The sequence below is a fragment of the Furipterus horrens genome, unplaced genomic scaffold, assembly GCF_987537825.1.
Source record: "Furipterus horrens unplaced genomic scaffold, mFurHor1.1.pri manual_scaffold_12, whole genome shotgun sequence".
NCBI lineage: Eukaryota > Metazoa > Chordata > Mammalia > Chiroptera > Furipteridae > Furipterus > Furipterus horrens.
Window position 1 is genome coordinate 3,960,332 of NW_028327182.1, and position 19,557 is coordinate 3,979,888.

The following is a 19,557-nucleotide window of genomic DNA, read 5'->3' on the forward strand; positions in this document are numbered from 1 at the left end:
GAGAAAGAGAGGGAGGGAAACATCAATGTGTGGTTACCTCTTGCACGCCCCCAACTGGGGACCTGGCCCACAACCCAGGCCTGTGCCCTGACTGGGAATCGAACCAGTGACCCTTTGGTTCACAGACTGGCACTCAGTCCACTGAGCCACACCAGCCAAGGCCATCCTTTTACTTTTAAATTGACTTGCATTAATAACAGTCCATTATCTTTAAAAGGGATTTTCAAAATGAAGGAGAAATATGCTATATTTACTTACATATTTGCCATTTCTGGTACTCTTTTTTTTTTTTTTTTTATGGTATAGATCCAGACTTCTATCTGATATCATTGGCCTTCTACTTGAAATATTTCTCATAGTGCAGAGGAATAATTTCAGCTTCTCCATGACTAAAATGTCTTTATTCTGTTTTTATTCTTGAAATATATTTTCTCTGTGTGTAGAATTCTAGGTTGATCATTTTTATCAAAGAGTGTTTACTGTCTTTTGCCCTGAATTGTTCCCAGTGACAAATTTGTTGTCATTTTTACCTTTCTTCCTCTGTATACAATATGAATTTTTTCTCAGGCTTTTTTTTTTTTTTTCACTCCTTATCACCGGTTTTAAGCAATTTGATGTTAATGTCCTTATGTGTTTCTCAGCCTTGAAATGCATCACAGATCTGTAGGTTCATAGTTTTTCACTAGATTTGGAATACTTTTGGCCTTGACGTCTTCAAAATTGTCTCCTGCACTTACCCGCCCCTGTTTTGGGGGGAGACTCCAGGTGCATATATATTTGGTTGTTTGAAGTTGCCCCTGAGTTCCTTGAGCTTTATCCATGTTTCTTCCATGTTTCATATTTTTCTTTCTGTGTTGCATTTGGGTGATTTCCATTGCTCTGTATTCAAATTCATTGCTCTCTTCTGTACTGTCTAATTGTGCATTAATCCCATCCACTGCGTGTAATGTTTATCCCAGACATTAAAGTTTTTGCGTATAGAAATTTTATTTCCGCCTTCCTGGCATCTCGCATAGTTTTTCTTCTACCTTCTTGAACAAATAGAATATAATTACGACTGTTACTTCCAGGTCTGTTTCTATTCATTGATTTTTATCCTCATTATGCACCATAGTTTCCTGCTCCTTTGCATGCCTCCTAGGTTTTTTATTGTTATGTGAGGCATTGTGAATTTTACCTTGAAGTGTGCTGGATATTTGTTTTCCTTTAAATATTCCTGAATTCAGCCCTAGGATGCAGGTTGTTTCCAGGATAGCTCCTTGAAAAACAAAACACCACGGTTTGTCCGTCAGGATCAAATGTTAAATAAATAAAACAAGTGTCAGAGGCAGGAAGGCAAAGGTGTACTGCCTGCCGCTCACGGTGCCACGCACACCGACCTGTCCGTCCTGTTCTGTCGACTTGGCATGGGCCGAAGCTGGGGTTCCCGAGGCCGTTCGTGGTGCCAGGACTTTTCGGTTTTGCCAACACCTGTGGCGCTTGGATCTTGTGGGAGAGATCGATTTAACCACAGCACAGTTGCCCCCCAACACATCTGATGGGACAGAGTATTTCCCAAGGAAAATAGGTAGACAGAGGCCAGACTGATTTCTGTTTTAAATTCTGTCTCCACGTTCGGTGCTGAGAGCTGACGCCCCAGCCTGACCCGGCCCTCCCTTCCCTTTGTTTCCCCGGCGTGCTTATGAGCAGGTGTCTGATTCCTTTTTGAGCCTCTGCACCTCCTCTGAGGCAGCAGGAAGCCGGCTTTGTGCTCACCGGAGCTAGGTGCCGCCCCGAGGGGCCGTTCTCAGACCCCTGGATGCATGGAGCTGCACCTGCACATTTCTGCACCTTTTCTAACTTTCCTGTTCTTTAGTGGTGTTTAAAAATGCTATTTTCACGGCTGGACTTTTGTATAATGGTGAGCTCCTCCTTGTCCCTAGCTCCAGAAGTGGGTCCAGGCCTTGCTTCCGGCCACGGTGGCCACGGGAGCGTGTAGCCCCTGACCCAGGGCAGTGGGAACTGGGGCCTGAGCGGGCGGAGCCGCCGGAGGACGGGGCTCTGTTGTCCTCGGGCGGCCACCTGCCGTGTGCTTACCTAAGGCAGAAGGGCCTGGCTGTGTCATCCGTGCTAATGACTTAATACACGTGCTGATTCCTGAGAAACAAGAAGCCAGTTATGCCATAAGACATCATCGTTACAAATAGATCAGAACCAGGGCCTTTTGCCAAACTGGGGATGTTTTGAAAATCTACCTGGGACTCCCCCTATTCGACCCCATTAGTCCTTAGCATTTTGGTCCCAAGCCTGGGTCCCCATGACTCGACTTCCTCTCTGCTTTCTCTGGGAGAAGCCATTCTATTTATTTCCTCCACCACTAAATGCTCAGTATATACTAGGCGCTCTGCCAGCCCCTGGAAACACCACGGTAACAGGGTCATGGGTGCAGGAGGATGTGGTAGACGGACAGACGGACAGACACACACATGAGCTCCATCAGAAGGCTGGGAAAGAGGCCGGAAGGAAGTGCTACCATAATGATGAAGGCGCTGCAGGGGTCAGAAAACATGCTGACCCAGGAGCTGTAAGAATGAGCGCTCCTTTGCCGGAGCACAGGGCTGCGTCACAGAGATGCGAGGACGCGTGGCGTGCTGGCGGAGCCGCTGACACCCCCGAGAGCGCTGTGTCCCCGGGGGGCCTGGAGGGCCAGGCCAGCAAGAGAGGAGGGAGTAAGAGGTCAGAGTGCGCTGAAAAGAGACACCAGGGCTGAGTAATGAAGGGCCTCACGTGCCATGCGAAGGAATCTGGCCTGGATTAGTCGGGCCCGGGATGGTCCCCTGAAATGACATGACCAGGACTGTACCTTAGAAAGGTGATTCTAGGAGGAGGGGGCAGTTGATTTGAGGGAGTTTGAGGAGGTAGAATGGAGAGGACTTCGATGCCAGATTGGTAAAGTTGATCGTGCGTGTATATCACACACACGCACTCACACACGCATACACACACAGCTGCAGGAGACTTTCCTCCCCACCTGCAATGATGGAGAGGTGCTCTCACCTGCAGGACACAGGGCATCACTCCTATTTCAGAGATTCGACTTGAAACCCATGTGGAAAATTGGGGGAGAATGTGCTTTCCCCGGACACAGTAACTGGACGAGGATGCCCAATACATTATGTGCAAGGAACGCAGGCAGCCACCTGGGCGGTGACCTCCAGACAGGGCTCAGGGGCCGGGTACTTGAGCTTCAGTGAGCAAGGCACCCGGAAGCCCTAACCCTGAAGGTCTGTCGGGGTAATTGGACCCCCCACCCCCTGCCAGCCTGAACCTTGAGGCCAACAACCCTGCTCGCCTTCTGCATATTTCCCACTGTCCCCGGGGGAGAGAGTTGCCTCAGAGAACACGGAGTCTCCCTTGTTCCAGGAAATCTTAAGAGCTTGACGCTTCTTAATAAACGTCCCAAACAAACCCAGTCCTCATAACAGTATCTGGGGAGAGTCTTACCCTCAAACTGGAGGTTAACTTTGGTTTCTACTTTGAAGTGCCCTTCACGGTGCAATATTCCTCGTATTTCCGCTTCCACAGCACAGGAAGGAAACCCATACAGATAGCTGAATATGTCGGCTGCTTGGGCTTTTCTAACATTGTCTTGTCCTTTGGTTTTTTATGGCTCGTTTAAGAAAAGCGTTCCCGGTTCAAATCTTTTGCCTCGTTTTATTTCCCTTGCTCCTCTTCTCATTTGTCTCCTCTTCCTGCCCAGACCAATGGCAGCGCTTAGACGGAGCTATTTGCTCTGCTACTCACGCTAAACCCCATAAACTTAGATTTTAAGTCGCCCTAAAAAGAACTGATGCGTATATATGTACTTTTTCCACCCCACTAATGTCACCGTGTCCAAGCGCTTTGGTGACGTACCGAGAAAGAACAGAGCATTTTCGACCCGAGCTGCTTTCTGTGATATTGAATTGTTTAGCCACGTGTCTCTAGAAATCATTCTTGATTTTGTTCAGGTACACGCTGAACATTCTGGAGGAAATTGGAGGCGGGCAGAAGGTCAATGATGACATCATTGTCAACTGGGTCAACGAGACACTGAAGAACGCGGGGAAGCATTCGTCCATCTCCAGTTTCAAGGTAAAGCGCTCACCTGCTGCCGGGCAACCCCCCCCAGCCCTCTCCTTAGGGTCACTCTGTGTCCTGTCTCTCTTAAAGGGACCCGAAGTGGGGGGTATTCCAGGCTCCCCTCCAATCTTGATTTTGCCGAGGGACCAGTTATTGTCTTCCTGTTCATAGGCCATGTCTCTGACGCATGTCTTACCGCTTCCTCCGGTCATAATTAATTAGAAAAACGCCCCGTGGTTTACGCACACTCAGGCCTCGTTCTCCCAAAGGCACATAAGGAAGTCACATTTTAAGAGCACGCACAGCTCCAGGCCTCCGACTGCTGTGACGACGTAAAATGGAAATGCTGAAAGATCTCCCACGTGGTAGCTACTGAGAAAAAGCAGGTGCGCGCGTGTACCCAAAGCCCAGACGTGTAAAGAGCAGCGTTATCTTTTATTGCACTTCTTCACTCGTGTTCTAGGCATCAGCCAGGTCCTTCTTCAAGGACCCTGGCCCCTTGACCCAGACCGTCCCTCCTGTGTGTTCCCCCTGAACTCTGTTTTTCTGGCTGAAAGGTCACGACGGGGAGGAAGGACCGCTTCAGAGTGGTGTGAACAGGGTCCACGAGGCAGTCCCTCACGATCTCAGCCCTGAGCTTCCAAGTCAAGACAAACGTAAAACCTCTTCCCCCCAGACAGGGCAGAAGGTATCTCCGGGTTGGGCGGTATCAGGACTGCCCAATGCCAGGGAGCTCATCACAGACAAAGGCCACCGCTGTCCCCTCCCGCGTACCGCTCAGTCTGGCCGGGGAGCAAAGGCCGATGGCGACCGGAGCAGGTCCTCCCAGAAACTGCCTGCAGAGGAGAGGTGGCGGACCAGAGCGGAGAGGGGCAGAGAGCAGGGCGCGCCCTGTCTGGACAGCGCTCTGAACGCCAGGGGCCGCTGGTGGTTCATCTCCTGTCACCTCCACGGACACTGAAGTCCGCTTTACTGGTCTCCTCCCTTCAGAGGGGAGGAGCCGGGGCTCAAGAAGCCCCTGAGCTGAGCGCTAGTGACTGCAGGGGACAGGCCAGCAGCTAGGAGAAGGCGCCTCTTACCTGGGCCTGAGGTTGTAGAGCTTGTAGAAGAGGCTGAAGTGACAGGTTTGATAGCCCAGGGGGGCACCTCTCTGTAAACAGCCGCCCCCAAAGCCCACGACGCCCCCCTGCTGGGGTGTTCCCTGGGGACTCATTCTTGGGAACATCTGACAGTTCTTTTGCTCTGTGTTTCTCCCTGGGCTTTCTCCCTCCTCTCACTACGTCACTTCAGAATTAAGTAAAAAGGATCACAGAAGGAAGACGTCAAATTAACCCACGTTGCTTTTTAAGCAAAACCCTTTAAAAAAAAAAAAGAACACAGCCCAGTCTTAATCAAGCATTGTGCAGAGAGTGCTTGTCCCGCCTCCTCTGTGAACACTGCCAGTGACTGGTCATTCCCCTGCCTGTCAACCCATGCACGATGGTGGGCAGAAAGCAGGACAGAAGAGGAAACTCAGATTTCTTCCCCTGGGCTTCTTCACCAAACAATTTCTGTGAAGAGGGACGATGAGGATAATGGTGGAGAGGAGATTGCGATTATATAACGATTTTGATTCGGTGGCAGTTTTTATATTACCCGGAAGTAAATACAAACAGACCTGTTATGCTTTTTCAAATGTCATTCGACCCATACAGAAGGCCAGTGAGGAGAGCTAGCGTCTTGCAGGGGTGCCACGCCTTGTGTCTTGCTTAGAATTCATTCTGACTTGGACCCTTGAAGGGTGACATGTTTGGGCGTGACTGGGCGTGGATGGAGACCAGCAGTTGCCTGTCCACATCTGCACTCACAGGTCTGCAGGAGAGAGGGTGACAGATGGGGCAGAGTGTTCTGCATTCAGGTGTGACCGTGACAATGTTTACAAATGCCAAAGAAAGAGCCAGGATTTTGAGTCGGAATGCCGCGGTTCGAACCCCAGCTCCCCCACTTAGCAGCACGAGGCTTCACCTCAGAAACTCCCTTTACTTCCTGTAAATTAAATTTAGATGCCAACGTCTGTGCTGAGAATTGAAATAACTTCTTTAAAAAGGTGAAGGGATTAATCAAAAATCCCCCCAACACACACAAAAAAAACCTCATAGACACAGACTACAGTGTGGTATCAGAGGGAAAGGGGGGTAAATGGTGATAAAAGGAGGCTTGACTTGGGGTGCTGCACACACAGGACAGTGTACAGGTGATGTGTTATAGATTGTACCCCTGAAACCTATATCATTTTATTAATTAATGTCACCCTAATAAATTCAGTAAACAAAGAAAGAAGAATTATTGAGACAAGAAAAGAATTCAACCTACAATTGTAAAAAAGAAAAAAAAAAGGAAGTGCTGAGCACACTGAGACACCAGCAAGTGTTAGTTCTTGTCATTGCATTTAATCACATACCTGCTGCCATTGCGTCCCTGGCACTACGGGCTCTCCTTTCCTCGAGGTCCCCAGACGTGGGCGTCTATGGATGCTCTTGTCCCGCTGAGCCCTGGTCACGCCATCCCTGCCCATGACCCCGGGACGGCCCCCTGAAGGTACAGGGTCTCTCCTGTCGTCTCCGGTCTCTCCTTTCTGATGGTTTCTCACTGAACCACCCCTTCTGCTGCTCGTCCCAGTAGCCGCGTCCAACATTTCAGCCTCTGCTTTGCCCTCGATGCGCGTTCCTCCTCCCCTCACTGAGTGGCTCCCCGCCCGCCGTGGGCTTGGCGAGCCTGCAGAAAGCTCCCCTGCAGACACCACGGCTGGCTTGAAAGGGTAGCTGGTGTGCAACTCTGTTGCACGTCCCAGACCAGGCTGGATACGCTCCCTAGGTAAGAGGAAAGGACCACCCAGGTCCCTGGCGTGAAGGAGAAGTAACTGGGGGCCAGACTGATAGAAACCCCCTTCTGTACGTGCAGGACCCGAAGATCAGTACAAGTCTGCCTGTGCTGGATCTCATCGACGCCATCCAACCAGGCTCCATTAACTATGACCTTCTGAAGACGGACAACCTGAACGATGACGAGAAACTCAACAACGCAAAGTACGTACATAAACCTGAGGTTCGGGGGTGGGGGCGGGGAAGGACCCGACCGGCCGCTGGATACCTATAAAGTCTATTGCCTGTGCTTTTGTGCAGACTCTCCAGTTTCACTGCAGATGCTTCTTCTTCTCTTGACTTAACTGTGTCCCGTCGTCATTATTTTAGATGCTGTGCAGTAGTAGTTTAGGTCTCCTCGTGTTGGAGCAAGACAAAGAGCAAGCGTATTCTTCCCATCGATAAGCAAGCCTATGTTTCCATTAAGCCAATGATCTAGTCATACTCTCTAGGAGATTCCTAAGTAAAGTCTGCACACGGCAGGCCGGAATTTCAACAGCCTTTTGTGCACATCCATGGATATAAATGGGCAGGGGGTAGAGTTCAAGATCAGAGTCTTCAGTGGCTTGGCAGCAGCTGCCTTTTGCTCTACCGTGTAGAGTGGGGGTCAGCGTACGACTGTAGTCTGTGAGCCAGATTTGGCCCGTTGTCTTCTTTTATAAATAAAGTTTTATGGAAACCCAGCTATGCGTTCCAGAGCGCTGCTTTACTACTACAACAGCAAAGCCTGCCAAGTTTGAAATATTTGCTCTCTGGCCCTTTGCGGGAAGTTGGCTGACCTCTACTCTAGCGAGGTGGTATTCTTTCCTAGGGCTGCCATAATAAAGAAACACAGACAAGGTGACTTCCCAGAAGTGAACTCTCGCACAGTGTGGAGGGGACAAGTCCAAGGTCAAGGTGTCAGCAGTGTGGGTTCCTTCTGAGGGCCGGGAGGGAGAGTCTTTCCCATCCGTCTCTCCCACCTTCCGGCACTGGCCAGCAGTCCTTGGCTTGTAGCTGCATCCTCCAATGTCCGGACAGCAAGTCTGATGGAGTGAGGAGCTTTACCGAGCCAAGGTGTGCCCGTAAAAGTGTGAGGATGTCAGTGGCTGGCTCTAGCCCCGCCAGGGGTGAGCTGTGTGTTGTATACAGTACGCAGCAGCACGTCGCATAGAGAATGACTACAATTATGGCTCTGAGGGGTCCCCTGAATTCTCCATTGCTCTGGCTCTCCTCAGTCTTCCTCTTTTCTCCCTTGTAGGTATGCCATCTCTATGGCCCGAAAAATTGGAACAAGAGTGTATGCCCTTCCGGAAGACCTGGTTGAAGTGAACCCCAAAATGGTCATGACGGTGTTTGCTTGCCTCATGGGGAAAGGAATGAAGAGGGTGTAAGGTCCTGGGGGCGGGGCTGGAGGTGGCACACCTACAGCTCAGCCCGGATGCTCCCAGGAACGTCAGAGTGGATTCAAGCCATTCCAAAGTTTCCCACTCGGTGACATTATACACGATTCCAAAGAGGGTATTATCTGTTCAGCCAGGTAGCCTCTCCTATGTCTAACAAGTGCTTCACTCTTTGCGAAAGACCTAAATCTCTTACAAATATTTTTTTACCATTGAATTTCTTGCTTTTTTGAAAATCCAGAAAAGAAAAAAAAAACAAAAACAACCCTGCTTCTTGCCATTAGTCAAGCATAGAAGGTGCATTGTTATTCGTTTAACACGATCTTTCCGGCCAGCCCCATGTGGCTGCAGTTCTGTTTCAGTGTGAGGACCGGCAGAGGGGATCCTCAGACAACCCCTACAGCTTGCTTCTGGGCGCCCTCCGTTTTGACCTGTGACGGGCCTCTCTCTCTGTCCCTGGGACTTGGCTGTCCACCTCTCAGAACTCAGCCTTCCCTAGGACCCACCTCTGTAGGCCTGCCTTGTCTCTGGGCCGTGTGGAGCGTCTGAATAAGCAGACAGGCTCATGGGGTCCCAGGGCGTCCCTGATGACCTGCAGAGCTGTTCCTCAGAACCCGGGCCCCACTTGTTACCAGTTCTGGGGTGCTTTTGTTTTCAGCCGATAGGAAGCCCTCTGTGTTTATCCCCAGGATCGGGGCTCAGACCGGATCGAATCCCTTCAATGCGGTGCCTTCAGGTAGATGCTTGGTTAGAGCCAGGGAGGCGGCAGGGGCGCAGCGCACCACCAGGGGGCGGCGTGGAGCCACAACGAAGCACCTGCCCCGGGCGCGGCCTCTCCGGGACTGCGCCCTGCATGTCTAGGTCTTAGCGTGTCTGACTGCTGCCAGGCCATATTATCAATGTTTACTCTTTTGGTACTGTAGACGCTTTTTGCCGCCCCCAAGCTCCCAGGGGGCAATATATGCCAATAAATGCCCCCTCTCCCAGCGCCCCCCCCCCCCACTTCCCTACCCATACCTAGCAGATGTCAAGCTGGATAAGAACTGGTTGAGCTGCTTCACAAAGAGCTAATTTCCTGGATATTTAAAGAATTCCCAAATAAAAGCAGAGGGACAGCACCCCTAATACACTGCACAGTTTCCATGAAAACCTACAGAATCCTGAAGAGTAACAGAACGTGGCGAAGCGACGCTGGGCTCTCCACAGTGTTGAAAGGACCCGTCCGTAGGGTCGTTCCTTAGGGGCGGCACGCGACGCAGCGTCGCCAGTTTTCAAAGCCACGGAAATGCGTCACCCTGGCTCTGCTCCTGGCACTGGGCTCAGGAAGCCCGCGTGTGGCTTCCGTGACATCTGAAGGCACAGTGGTTGGCTTCGTCTTACTCTGCACTGAACGTGGCCTCAGAAGGTCCTCTTCCACCTGCCTCCAAGAAGAATGTTACTGCCTTCAAAATCTCCCCAAATAAAGTGTTCCTTACGTTGTATGTCCTCTGATGGTTTTTGTCACGTGGGAGTTCATTCTTTCAGCCCGCACGCACTGAGCGCCTGGTGGCGTGCCGGGCACCGTGCCGAGTTCTGGGAATGTGCCTATGTTGCGCTCAGCTGATCAGGAAAGACGTGAAACCAATAAACCGGCAGGTGTGGCGAGTGATCGATAGGGGCAGGTGAGACCGGAGCTGGTCACAGAGGAAACGGTCTGGGAAATATTTTGGCTTAACACAGAAGAACACCTTGGAGACGGTCTGACAACGCAGAATCTAAAATGAGATTTGAGGTGCACGTTCTCAGAAACACACGGAACCCGGTCGTGAGCAAAAGCCAGACGTGGGGATGGATGCGAAGCAGCTTCTCCAGACAGCATCTTTGGGGCTGGCAGTGCCGGGGGTCTCCTCACTAGCCTGGCGGGGCGTCCCGTGGGCAGGCAGAGGGGCGGGGGTTGGGCTGAGGTGTCCCGCTGTCGCAGTCCCTGTTCAGGCGGCCCGCTGTGACAGACGAGCATCTACCTGGCCCGTGAGGGGTCGCACACCCGCCCGGCTGCCGGGAGAATGGGCGAAGCTGTGCGTCCTGGCCGCGCTGGCAGTAACTTTGGATGATGGCTCGTCCCACGACAGAACGTCCCCGCAGCTTCTGCGCTGAGGAGGCGGCTGCCTTCCCTGCCGCCCAAGCGGCCACCCGCAGGAAGTGCTTGTGTACCAGACCACACCGACAGGTCCCCTGAACGGGGTCGGGATGGCAGAATAAGGGGCTCCGGAAGGAAACCCAAGAGTCCCTCGGAGAAGAGAAGGAGAAAGGGACGCAGCGATCTCAGCGTGGCTGGTTTGCTACGTTTAAAGTTTGTGGCTACATTTTAAACAGTCAGACATGAAAACTGTTCCAAAGGCCAGCTTCCATCTGTCTAGTGGTGCGCGTGGAAGCCAGCTCAGGTCAGCTCACTGGAGCCACTTCTGTGAGCCTGTTGTGACACCACTGTTTGCTTGGAAGTTCCCATGATGGGGGTAGTCACACCACAGAGAGAATCTAACTCTACAGGTAAAGGCACTTTAAATCTCCAGAAACCTAGTTTATCGGCAGGCCGCTACCTCTGTGCTGACCCCTAGTCAGCAGCTACTGCTCCAATTTCTTTTGTCTCCTCCTAGAAATACTCTCTGCCCATATCACACACACAGACACACACACACACACACATACACACACACCTTTTAAATTACAAGCTTATTTATTACTCTACACATCACTGTGCATCTCTTTTCACATATCTTGGAGATCATTCCATGTTGGTGCATAGAGATCCTCCTCGGTCTTTGTAACGGACGCGGAGTATTCTACTGTGTGGGTGTGCCAAGCTGCATTTAACCAGTGGCTTGTAAACAGACATTAAGCTGTTTAAATAGTTTGCCCCAGCACATAAGGCCACAATAGTATACCCGCTTCTTGTGCACAGAATGTTCATTTTAATCGGCAGGCACTTACCAAGTTTTTATTCTAGCAAAAGTGTTGAGCATTGGATGGCAAAACACAGATTCTCCTCTTGTTTCCTCAAACCACTTGACCGAGAACCCTGAGCTGAGATGGAACCTGGGGCTGGTCCCAGCTCCTCCCTTTGTGTCTAAACAAGCACGTGGTGCAGCAAGAAGCTAACGTGCACCTGTGAGCACACAGGGCGACAGAAAACAGAACGGGCGGATGTTGTGACGAAGCTGTAAATGAGGCTTGGGAGCTCGGGGACGTCAGCTCTGACTGAAGGACCGGCAGCAGCTTCTGTCTCACTTTTGGTCACGCGGATTGAATGCTGGCCGAGCCCTCTGAGTGACCTTGACGTTGCCCGGCACCTGGCTGGCAGCCTCACGATCTGGAAAACAGTGCTGATGAGCAGGACACGTGAGCAGCCTGGACCGAGCCTCTTGTGAAATCTAGTCACTGACAGTTTCCTCATCGAGTTCCAGGAACTGAACTCTCAGCTGCAGAGACGGCTCTTCGCCCGGTGTCCTCTCCCTCCATCTCTGAAAGACGGTCTGCATGGACCGCAGAAGGAACTTGTGTACGTCTTTTCTCACATCTGAAGTCTACATTCGTATAACTACCCGCCCTATGGCAGGCACCAGAACGCAGGTGAGATCGCAACACCTGCGATCTCACCGTTAACTCGGGGACAGATGGCCAACGTGGCCGTACTATTTACGTCATCACGTTTGTCAACATTGGGAAGTTCCATTCATCCCAGACTTTTGCTTAATACACAGCTATCATATACCAAGAGAGTTAGAATACATGAACATTTAAATCTGAAGCTATATGTACTCTAACATGAAGGTTAACGACACAGTAGGCATTTCTGGACCTGGCTGGTCCCTGTGCCCACTGTAGGAATCTCAGACGTTCAAACCTTTTGGCTGAGTGTCGTTCCCTGGTGGCTGATGAGGAATGCAGCCTCGGCCCCCACCCCAGACCTACTAAATCAGCATCTACATTTTAATGAGACCCTTGATTAATTTGTATGCCCATTAAAGTTTGAGAAACACTGTCCTAAAAAAACAGAAGTTGTCTTAAAAGATCTACAGCCGATAGACAGTTACATTAGCCCGCTTTAAATGAAAGTACACTTTCCCAATTACACTAGACTTGAGAGCTTAAAATAACTTGCCCCTAATGCTTGCCTATCCTCAATATTTGTTTGAAATAGCATCGTTCTCCCTCCACTCGGGTGCACCCAGCCTTGCCCTTGGCTGTGGCCCTCCCCCTTGGTCCCTCTCTTCCTCGTGGGCACCCCATCCCAAGCACTGGCCCAAAGAGCTGCGTCTCCCAGGTCCTGCTGGGTACAGTTACGGTGTCTCTTGGCACAAGCTTCTCTTGCTGGCTACCCAGAAATGCCACTTTAATGCATCTGACCTGGTGGCATATTGCTTTAGTCTTCCCTCCTGTTCTTTCACTACCTGTATCAAACCTGCTGGCTTTATCTCCCATGGTCTCCGGAGCAACCTCTGTGACTTCTGGTGACAGCTAGAATGCTTAGGAAACCAAACTGTCCCAGGGGACAGGACCATGGCCCTCCAGGGCTTACTCATTTCCACCCCAACACATGCACGTTGCAATGACTTTCTGGAAGGAGAGCTTCATCGCCGTTGTCTTTGCCAACTCCCTGATGGAAAAGAGGGGGGTGGGGACAGTGTTTTCCAAGTAAATGACTCTGATATTCCAAGGTCCAGAGGGTGGGAGAAGTTGGTTATCTCTGAGGAACTGAAGCGCTAGTGTGACCGAAGGAATGAGACTTGTCATATCATGAGAAACAGGAGAACTAGTGAAAGGTTTAGGAGTGATTCTAAGATTCCTGAGCTTAAGAATCACCTGGGGAACTTGTTAGAACACACATTTTCCAGACACGCCCCCCTCCGTAGGGCTGGTGTGCCCAAGGATTTTCCACAAACACCCAAGGAGACTCTGTGACTCACAGCCCGCCCTTGGAGAGGACGGGTCCAGCCCAGCTGTGCTGACCCCTGGCTGCCCAGTGCATCGTCTCAGGAGCTTCAAGAATGGCCGAGGCTCTGATGTGCAGCCAGGGCGGCCAGGTATTGAAGATCCCCGAGTGACTTCTGTCTAACATGCTGTCCAAGATGAGAACGGTGGCCTGCAGCCTGGAGGACTCTCCACAGGGCAATAAAAGGGAATGGCAATTTGGAAAGGGGAAATGAAGGGATGGAAACTTCCAGCGACAAACCTGGCTTTCACCACCATTTCACCACCTAGTGAACAAGCATTTGCCGGTCTGGGTGCCAAGCAGCAAACTCTCATGGTGCCTCAAACCGCAGGCTCTATCTTACCAGCCAAAGCAAAGGAATCAGAACCCTGGGACAGTTCCCTGCCCTCCAGCTTCAACCCCCCTCTGTGGCTTCATGGCTTGGGAGACACCACAGTCCTCCCCAGGGAGGAAAATGCCAGACCCTTGTGCAAGTGATAAAACTGCTCCTGTCTCCATGAATAAACATGAGAGGCAATGAGTGGAGGGGAGGACATTGATCAATGATGTGTCTTCGAAACCTCCCAAGATTCCGCAGCTTTAATGGCTGAATGATTCTGAAAGGAAACCTTGTACACTGGGCTGCACCTGAGCTCCTAATAAAGTGCCATTACATGAATTGGTCCTCTCAGTGAAGGTCTCAGTGAGCCTGAGCCGCATGTCCGGGTCAGGCCAGCCAGCAGGGCAATGGCATTGGCCCTTACACTCAGGCGGGGTGAGCCTCCTAGGCGTGGTCTAAATAAAAGGCATGGGGTTCGGGCTCTTGAAGAAATGCCTGCACCCTGACTGGGTGGCTCAGTTGGTTAGGGCATCATCCTATGCACCAAAAGGTTGCAGGTTCAATTCTCAGTCTGGGCACATAGTTAAGTTGCGGGTTCGAGATAGCCTATTATGTTTCTCTCTCAAAACAAAATCAGTAAATTAAAAAAAAAAAAAAAGGATGCTCGCTTTTCTGTCTCACCTGGATGGATGGAGTCCCCATGGATTTTCACAGCCAGGTGTCGCAGGGACTCTGCTTGACCCCACTGGTGCTCAGGGCTGGGGAGCCCGGTGTGGAGCTGGGACCCTTGCTCCTCAGGGGACCCACAGCTGAGAGAGTCCTCCTGCTTCTCCATGTCACGTGTGGATGTGGGGCCTGCCCCTTTCCCATCGCCATCCCCCCCACCTGTCTCTACATGGCTTCTTCATATCCTCAGTTATAGGAGTTCTGTGCAGCTAGTTTTCAGACGGTTTCCAGGGTGATTCTTCTATAGTTTAGTTGTAATTTTGATGGGGTCATGGGAGGAGGCAGGCTCAGCACTTACCTGCACAGACACCTTGCCCAGAACCCTCAGGCCAGCTCTTCATTGGTAAATTTAAAACATAAGAGCGGAGATTTAAGCACAGGAAGCGAGAACACAAGGAGCCCACATGGTCAGTTATTGAAATTACCCAAGATCTCCAGAACAAAGGTGTCTCAGTAGGTGGCCTAGCTCTTCGCTTCAGCCTGCGTTTGCCTGTTGAGGTTGTCTCTTTGAAGTGGATGCCTTGGCCATCAAAGCTGAAGTCAGGTACTTGCATTATAAAGAAGAAATTTCAGGGCTTATACTGCATGGACCTTGATTTAGACAGTGGCTATTAGATAGGGTGATCCTCCCTAAATAAACATGATTCAAAGCAATCTGATGTATTCAGCCCTCCAAAGAGGCCCCCCCACACACGGTATTTCTGTCCTCTTAGAGGTGAGTCCCTCATTTCAGACGGACAAAGAAAAATCTCTCTGAATGAAGTTTCCGTCATCCTCCGTACAATCGCTCCGTCTCATCCTTGTATTAGCCACACATTTGAGAAAGTCACCTTCTATGTTTTTATCCAAGTCAAAAATGTTGAGCCCCTGGCTGCTGTGGCTCAGTGGATTGCGCGACGGCCTGCGAACCAAGTGTCGCTGGTTCGATTCCCAGTCAGGGCACATGACTAGGTTGCACGTCAGGTCCCCAGTTGGGGGTGCGAGTGAGAGGCAACCACGCAGTGATGTTTCTCTCCCTCTCTTTCTCCTTCCCCCTCTCTCTAAAAATAAATAAACAAAAACAAATTAATTAATTAATGTTTTAAAATGTTGAAGAAGACGGAGGCAAGGGAAGAGATGTTCAGGACCCCATTGAGACCCGCCCCCCCGGCATGGCTCACGGTCCGTTACTCAGTGCTCTATGGCCGTGGCTCCCCGACAGTCCTACGCGGTCCTGCGTTCCTGCTACATTGCTCTCCTTTCGTTCCTGGCCTCGTCCTCCCTGAGAAGCTACCTATTTTCTAGGTAGTCACAACAAAGACCAACAACTCGCGTCCTGCTTTCTCTCTGGGAGCAGACGTGGTGCGAGCTGAATCGATCGATCACAGCCATGAGGGGAGCCAGCCAGGCCGTTACAGTTTAACCGGCGTGTAAAGAAGGCTCTTACGTAAGCAGCTCTCAGGGCCTCGTCTTTGGAGAGCTTTGCTTTTCTGCACATCACAGTGGGGATGAAGGTTTGTAGCTTTGGAGTTCTGGTGGCCGCTGTCTTCTTCTGCGGGCAGCATGTCTTCGCGTTTCAGAGGTAACGCAGCGGGCCCTCGAGGGTGGCGGGCCCTCCCCCGCTCGCTTGCCCCCACGGGTTCCGGTCAGTGCCGTGGATTGGGAAGCACAGGGAACAGACGGAAGTTCAGCTCTTTCCGGACCTTTCCGCGTGGCCCTCCCAAGTCATGGGTTTCGGTCTAAGTGTCTCACGGGACGTCGGGCCTGTCTTTTTTTCTTTTCCGGCTCTGGTTTTATGATCCGGAGGACCCTAGATGACATGTATATTCAGGGTCCCCAAAGATTAAAGAAAAAGAAACTTCATAAGAAGTGATTATTTACCCCCTAACACATGTAAAGTATTTTAATTACAGGTCATTTATTTTCTTATGCATGAGACACAGGAGGGAGAAGAGGGCGAAGGCATCAAACAGCAGGCTGGGTTGTGTGTGAGTGTTCAGCAGGAAATATAGCAAGAAGAGCTGGGTTACGGGAACAGCTACATGAACACAGCTAGTTCTCGCTTGGCTTAGCAGAGTGATCCCTTTAGGATTTTCTACCATAAGTCATTTAAAAGAACACACATGAACACATGCTCTAGCACATATAACATGCGGCGAAAACAGTTCATGACTGTGTATGATGTTGTCATCGATTCAGTAGCCAATATTGTCATGGATTCAGGAGCCAGGGTTCAAGTTTTTAAAAACTGGTATTGCTTCACTTGAACTTCCATTTCCTTGGTTTGGCTTCTGTGATCCCTTTCTTCTCCCGTTTCTCCTGAGACAGCTTCCTCTCCCCATGTCAGTGAGTGGCAAAGAGAGCGGGGATGGGGAAAGGTCTATCAGAAGCTTTTTTCTGAGTCGTAAAGGGCATTTAAGCCGGTCGGGCTTTCCTGGTGAGCTCGAAGCTGCGTTTGCATTTCCCCACGGGTCTGCCTGCCCTTGATCGATTCCTTTCTGCTCAAGATGCTTCTCAGTTGCTAAGCAACAAAGTCCCCCACCAAATCATGGCTGCCATTGAAGTGACAAGGGAGTCAGATTGCTAGACAAATCAGTGACTTCTGTCTCTGCGGGTGATGAGTAAGTTAGATGGTGATGCTTTCTAAGGTCCCGGCCAGGTCTCATATCCCATTACCTGGTGGTTGGCTTTCACTAAGGGTAAGGCACAGGGAAGCGGGAAAATGGATACAATGTGCCAGTCTGGTGTCACAGACGGTGACACTATCATCAACACAAGGGGAGGAGCAGTGAGCGGTCACTGAGCACCTGCGCTGTCCTGCTCGCCGGGCGAGGCACCCAGGACCGTGACCTTAAATGCCTGCGATCCTACCCTCCAGGGATCTCTGTTGCCACCTCCCTGAGGAGGAAGCTGAGCCACAGGAAGAAGAAATCATTCACCCAAAATCAAACAATGAGCATAGAGCACACCATCGCCTATAAAAAATGTGGAAATGAGGGGGAGAGTCCGTGTGAAGGGGTGTTGGGTTTGCGCGTCTGGGAAAAGTCAATCCGTCGGGAATGCAGGGTGGAGAGAGGCCGGAGTCAGGGATCCGGGGTCACGGTCTAACCATGGCCTCAGCGCCAGCACCGCACAGGCATTGTCACAGCTGGTGGCAGGGCTTCGTGGGCCCCCCTACAGACCGCCATCTGTCACAGAGAGAACCGAGCTCCTTGGGAAGACAACCATTGGCAAGGCGTGGCAGCCTGAGCCGCTCACACAAGCCGGCTGCCTGTAGCCGATGTCATTACAGCTAGTGGGAAAGCTCACCGAAGTGGAAGCAGGGCTGTCCGTCTCTCCTGGTGTCTGTCCCGAGGAGGCGTGAAGCGTCTCTGATGCTTTTCTTTCAGAGAGCGGCTCTGCAGCGGAGTCTCATGCCCCGGAGACTCTGCTCAGCAGACGCCACCCTGAGCACAGCCAGTGCAAATGGGGGTCCTGCCTGGCGGAGTCTGATTGTTCACGTCACCCTCTAGGAGCTGACTGGTGAATTCAAAGTGCGTTTGATGGGAACCCCATCACTGCCTCTTTATGTCTTTAAGGGTGGAACTCATATCTGCCATTTCCTCCCAGATTCCTTTTTTTGTAAGTGTTGCTCTCTTGGCTGGGGTAGAGGAGGAGTCAGTTTCCCCTTTGGGTTTTTCCCACTATGAGAACTTTTACTCTGTAGGCAAGGAACCAAGGTGGGGGTTCTGCCAAATACCAAGTATGTCCATTTCAAGTCTGCCTTTGGGGACCAGAGAAACGATCATGGGGTAACCCATGGACCCAGTGTGTCCACTATGCGCTGGACTTAGACAAGAACTCCAGATCTCCGCGTTTCAATGTCAGCTTGGGCCCTGAATCCTAAAGACCTCAAAATGCTGAAGGATCCCCCAACCCCCCAGAGTGCAGAGTTTCCGAGTAAAATGCCACAGGTCCCCCTGGGAAAGAACTGAGGAAGTCATGGTCATAGATCCTGCTGGAGGGTCCTTTCTGGTGGGGACCTGACTGCTCACCAGGCAAGCGATTCTGGGTCTAAGAACTGGCCCAGGTCGGGAACTGGGCAGCGGACTGGGATAGCTGTCCTTAGCCTTGCCCGTAATCCATTCTTGATGCCTTTTCGTCGTAAAGCTTGAGCGAGACCTTTGTTGGCTGCCCGTGTCTCTTGCCCCTAAGAACGCCTTGCTCTTGTTAACTGTGGCCTGCTGAAGGTCATGTCCCTCTCTGGTGACCACTCTGACCTTGCCGCTCATCCCAACAATTGCGCCCAATTTGTTAACTGGTGGCGAAGCACTGCCACCTGGCGTCGATGGTGTAGCAATCTTGTCACCGCTGTTGCTATTGGGGACCTCATTTCTGCAATGTCATTTCCCACTCTCAGCCCCGAGGATCTGCTCCCATGTCCCCACCAACCTCCAGGGGCAAGTCGCGATGTAACCTGGCTGTGGGCGTGCCACGTGTGGGAATACAGGAAAGAGACCGAAGTCCTAAGGAGGTGCCCTCACCCATGACACAAGATGTAGCCTTCCAGTTAGATCCTCAAGAGGGGGCGCTACCTGGGTTTTGGAAGCTTGGAGAAAACAATGGCCTGCAAGAAGTCAGCTAGAAATGTCACAGCTCTTGGGGCAGATGGTGCAAAGAGGGATCAGAAAGTGCCCAGAACAGGGCGTGCTAGAATGACAACATTAGGAAAGGCTAGAAAACCCACCGGTGTCTCTGCTCCGCGGACGGGCTTGGAGGATGTTTGAGAGTAATAAGGACGCGCTGGGGACAGGGTCACCAGCGTCATGAGCGGCTTGGTGACAGTTTTGTCTTAGTCAGAGTAACTTTCTGATAGTATTTTTCCTGACTCAATACAACAAGAGACCTTTTGGGTTATAAAAAGGAAATAGTATGGAAAAGCATAAGATTAGGGAGAAAAGCAGTAAAATGTTATCACCCTGAGGAAACATCGTTAACATTTTGTGATCATTCTTTCATGCATTTCTCTCTAGATGTGCATATGCCCATGTGTAATTTTATATCACTCCTGTCAGAATGATACTTTCCTTTTAAAAATAATCTTATTTGTTCTCCCTCCCCTCATCTACCCAATCTTTCAACAGCCACGTTCATTTATTTATTCATGAGTTTCCACCTGCTTTTAACAGAGATAATTTTCCT

The 19,557-nt window shown here is 51.0% G+C and overlaps 2 protein-coding genes across 2 annotated transcripts in view; both read left to right on the plus strand.

The window, feature by feature from the left end:
• Positions 1–8,648, plus strand: part of LCP1 (lymphocyte cytosolic protein 1) — a 47,274-nt gene extending 38,626 nt beyond the window's left edge. Inside the window, exons 14-16 of the mRNA XM_090258921.1 lie at positions 3,990–4,113; positions 7,042–7,166; positions 8,242–8,648. Coding sequence (XP_090115047.1) covers positions 3,990–4,113; positions 7,042–7,166; positions 8,242–8,374 — 382 coding nt within the window. The 3' untranslated portion in view covers positions 8,375–8,648. The remainder of the gene's footprint in view (positions 1–3,989; positions 4,114–7,041; positions 7,167–8,241) is intronic.
• A 7,175-nt stretch (positions 8,649–15,823) lies between these two features.
• Positions 15,824–19,557, plus strand: part of CPB2 (carboxypeptidase B2) — a 30,402-nt gene continuing 26,668 nt past the window's right edge. The window contains exon 1 of the mRNA XM_090258055.1: positions 15,824–15,958. Within this exon, the coding sequence (XP_090114181.1) occupies positions 15,885–15,958 (74 nt within the window). The 5' untranslated portion in view covers positions 15,824–15,884. The remainder of the gene's footprint in view (positions 15,959–19,557) is intronic.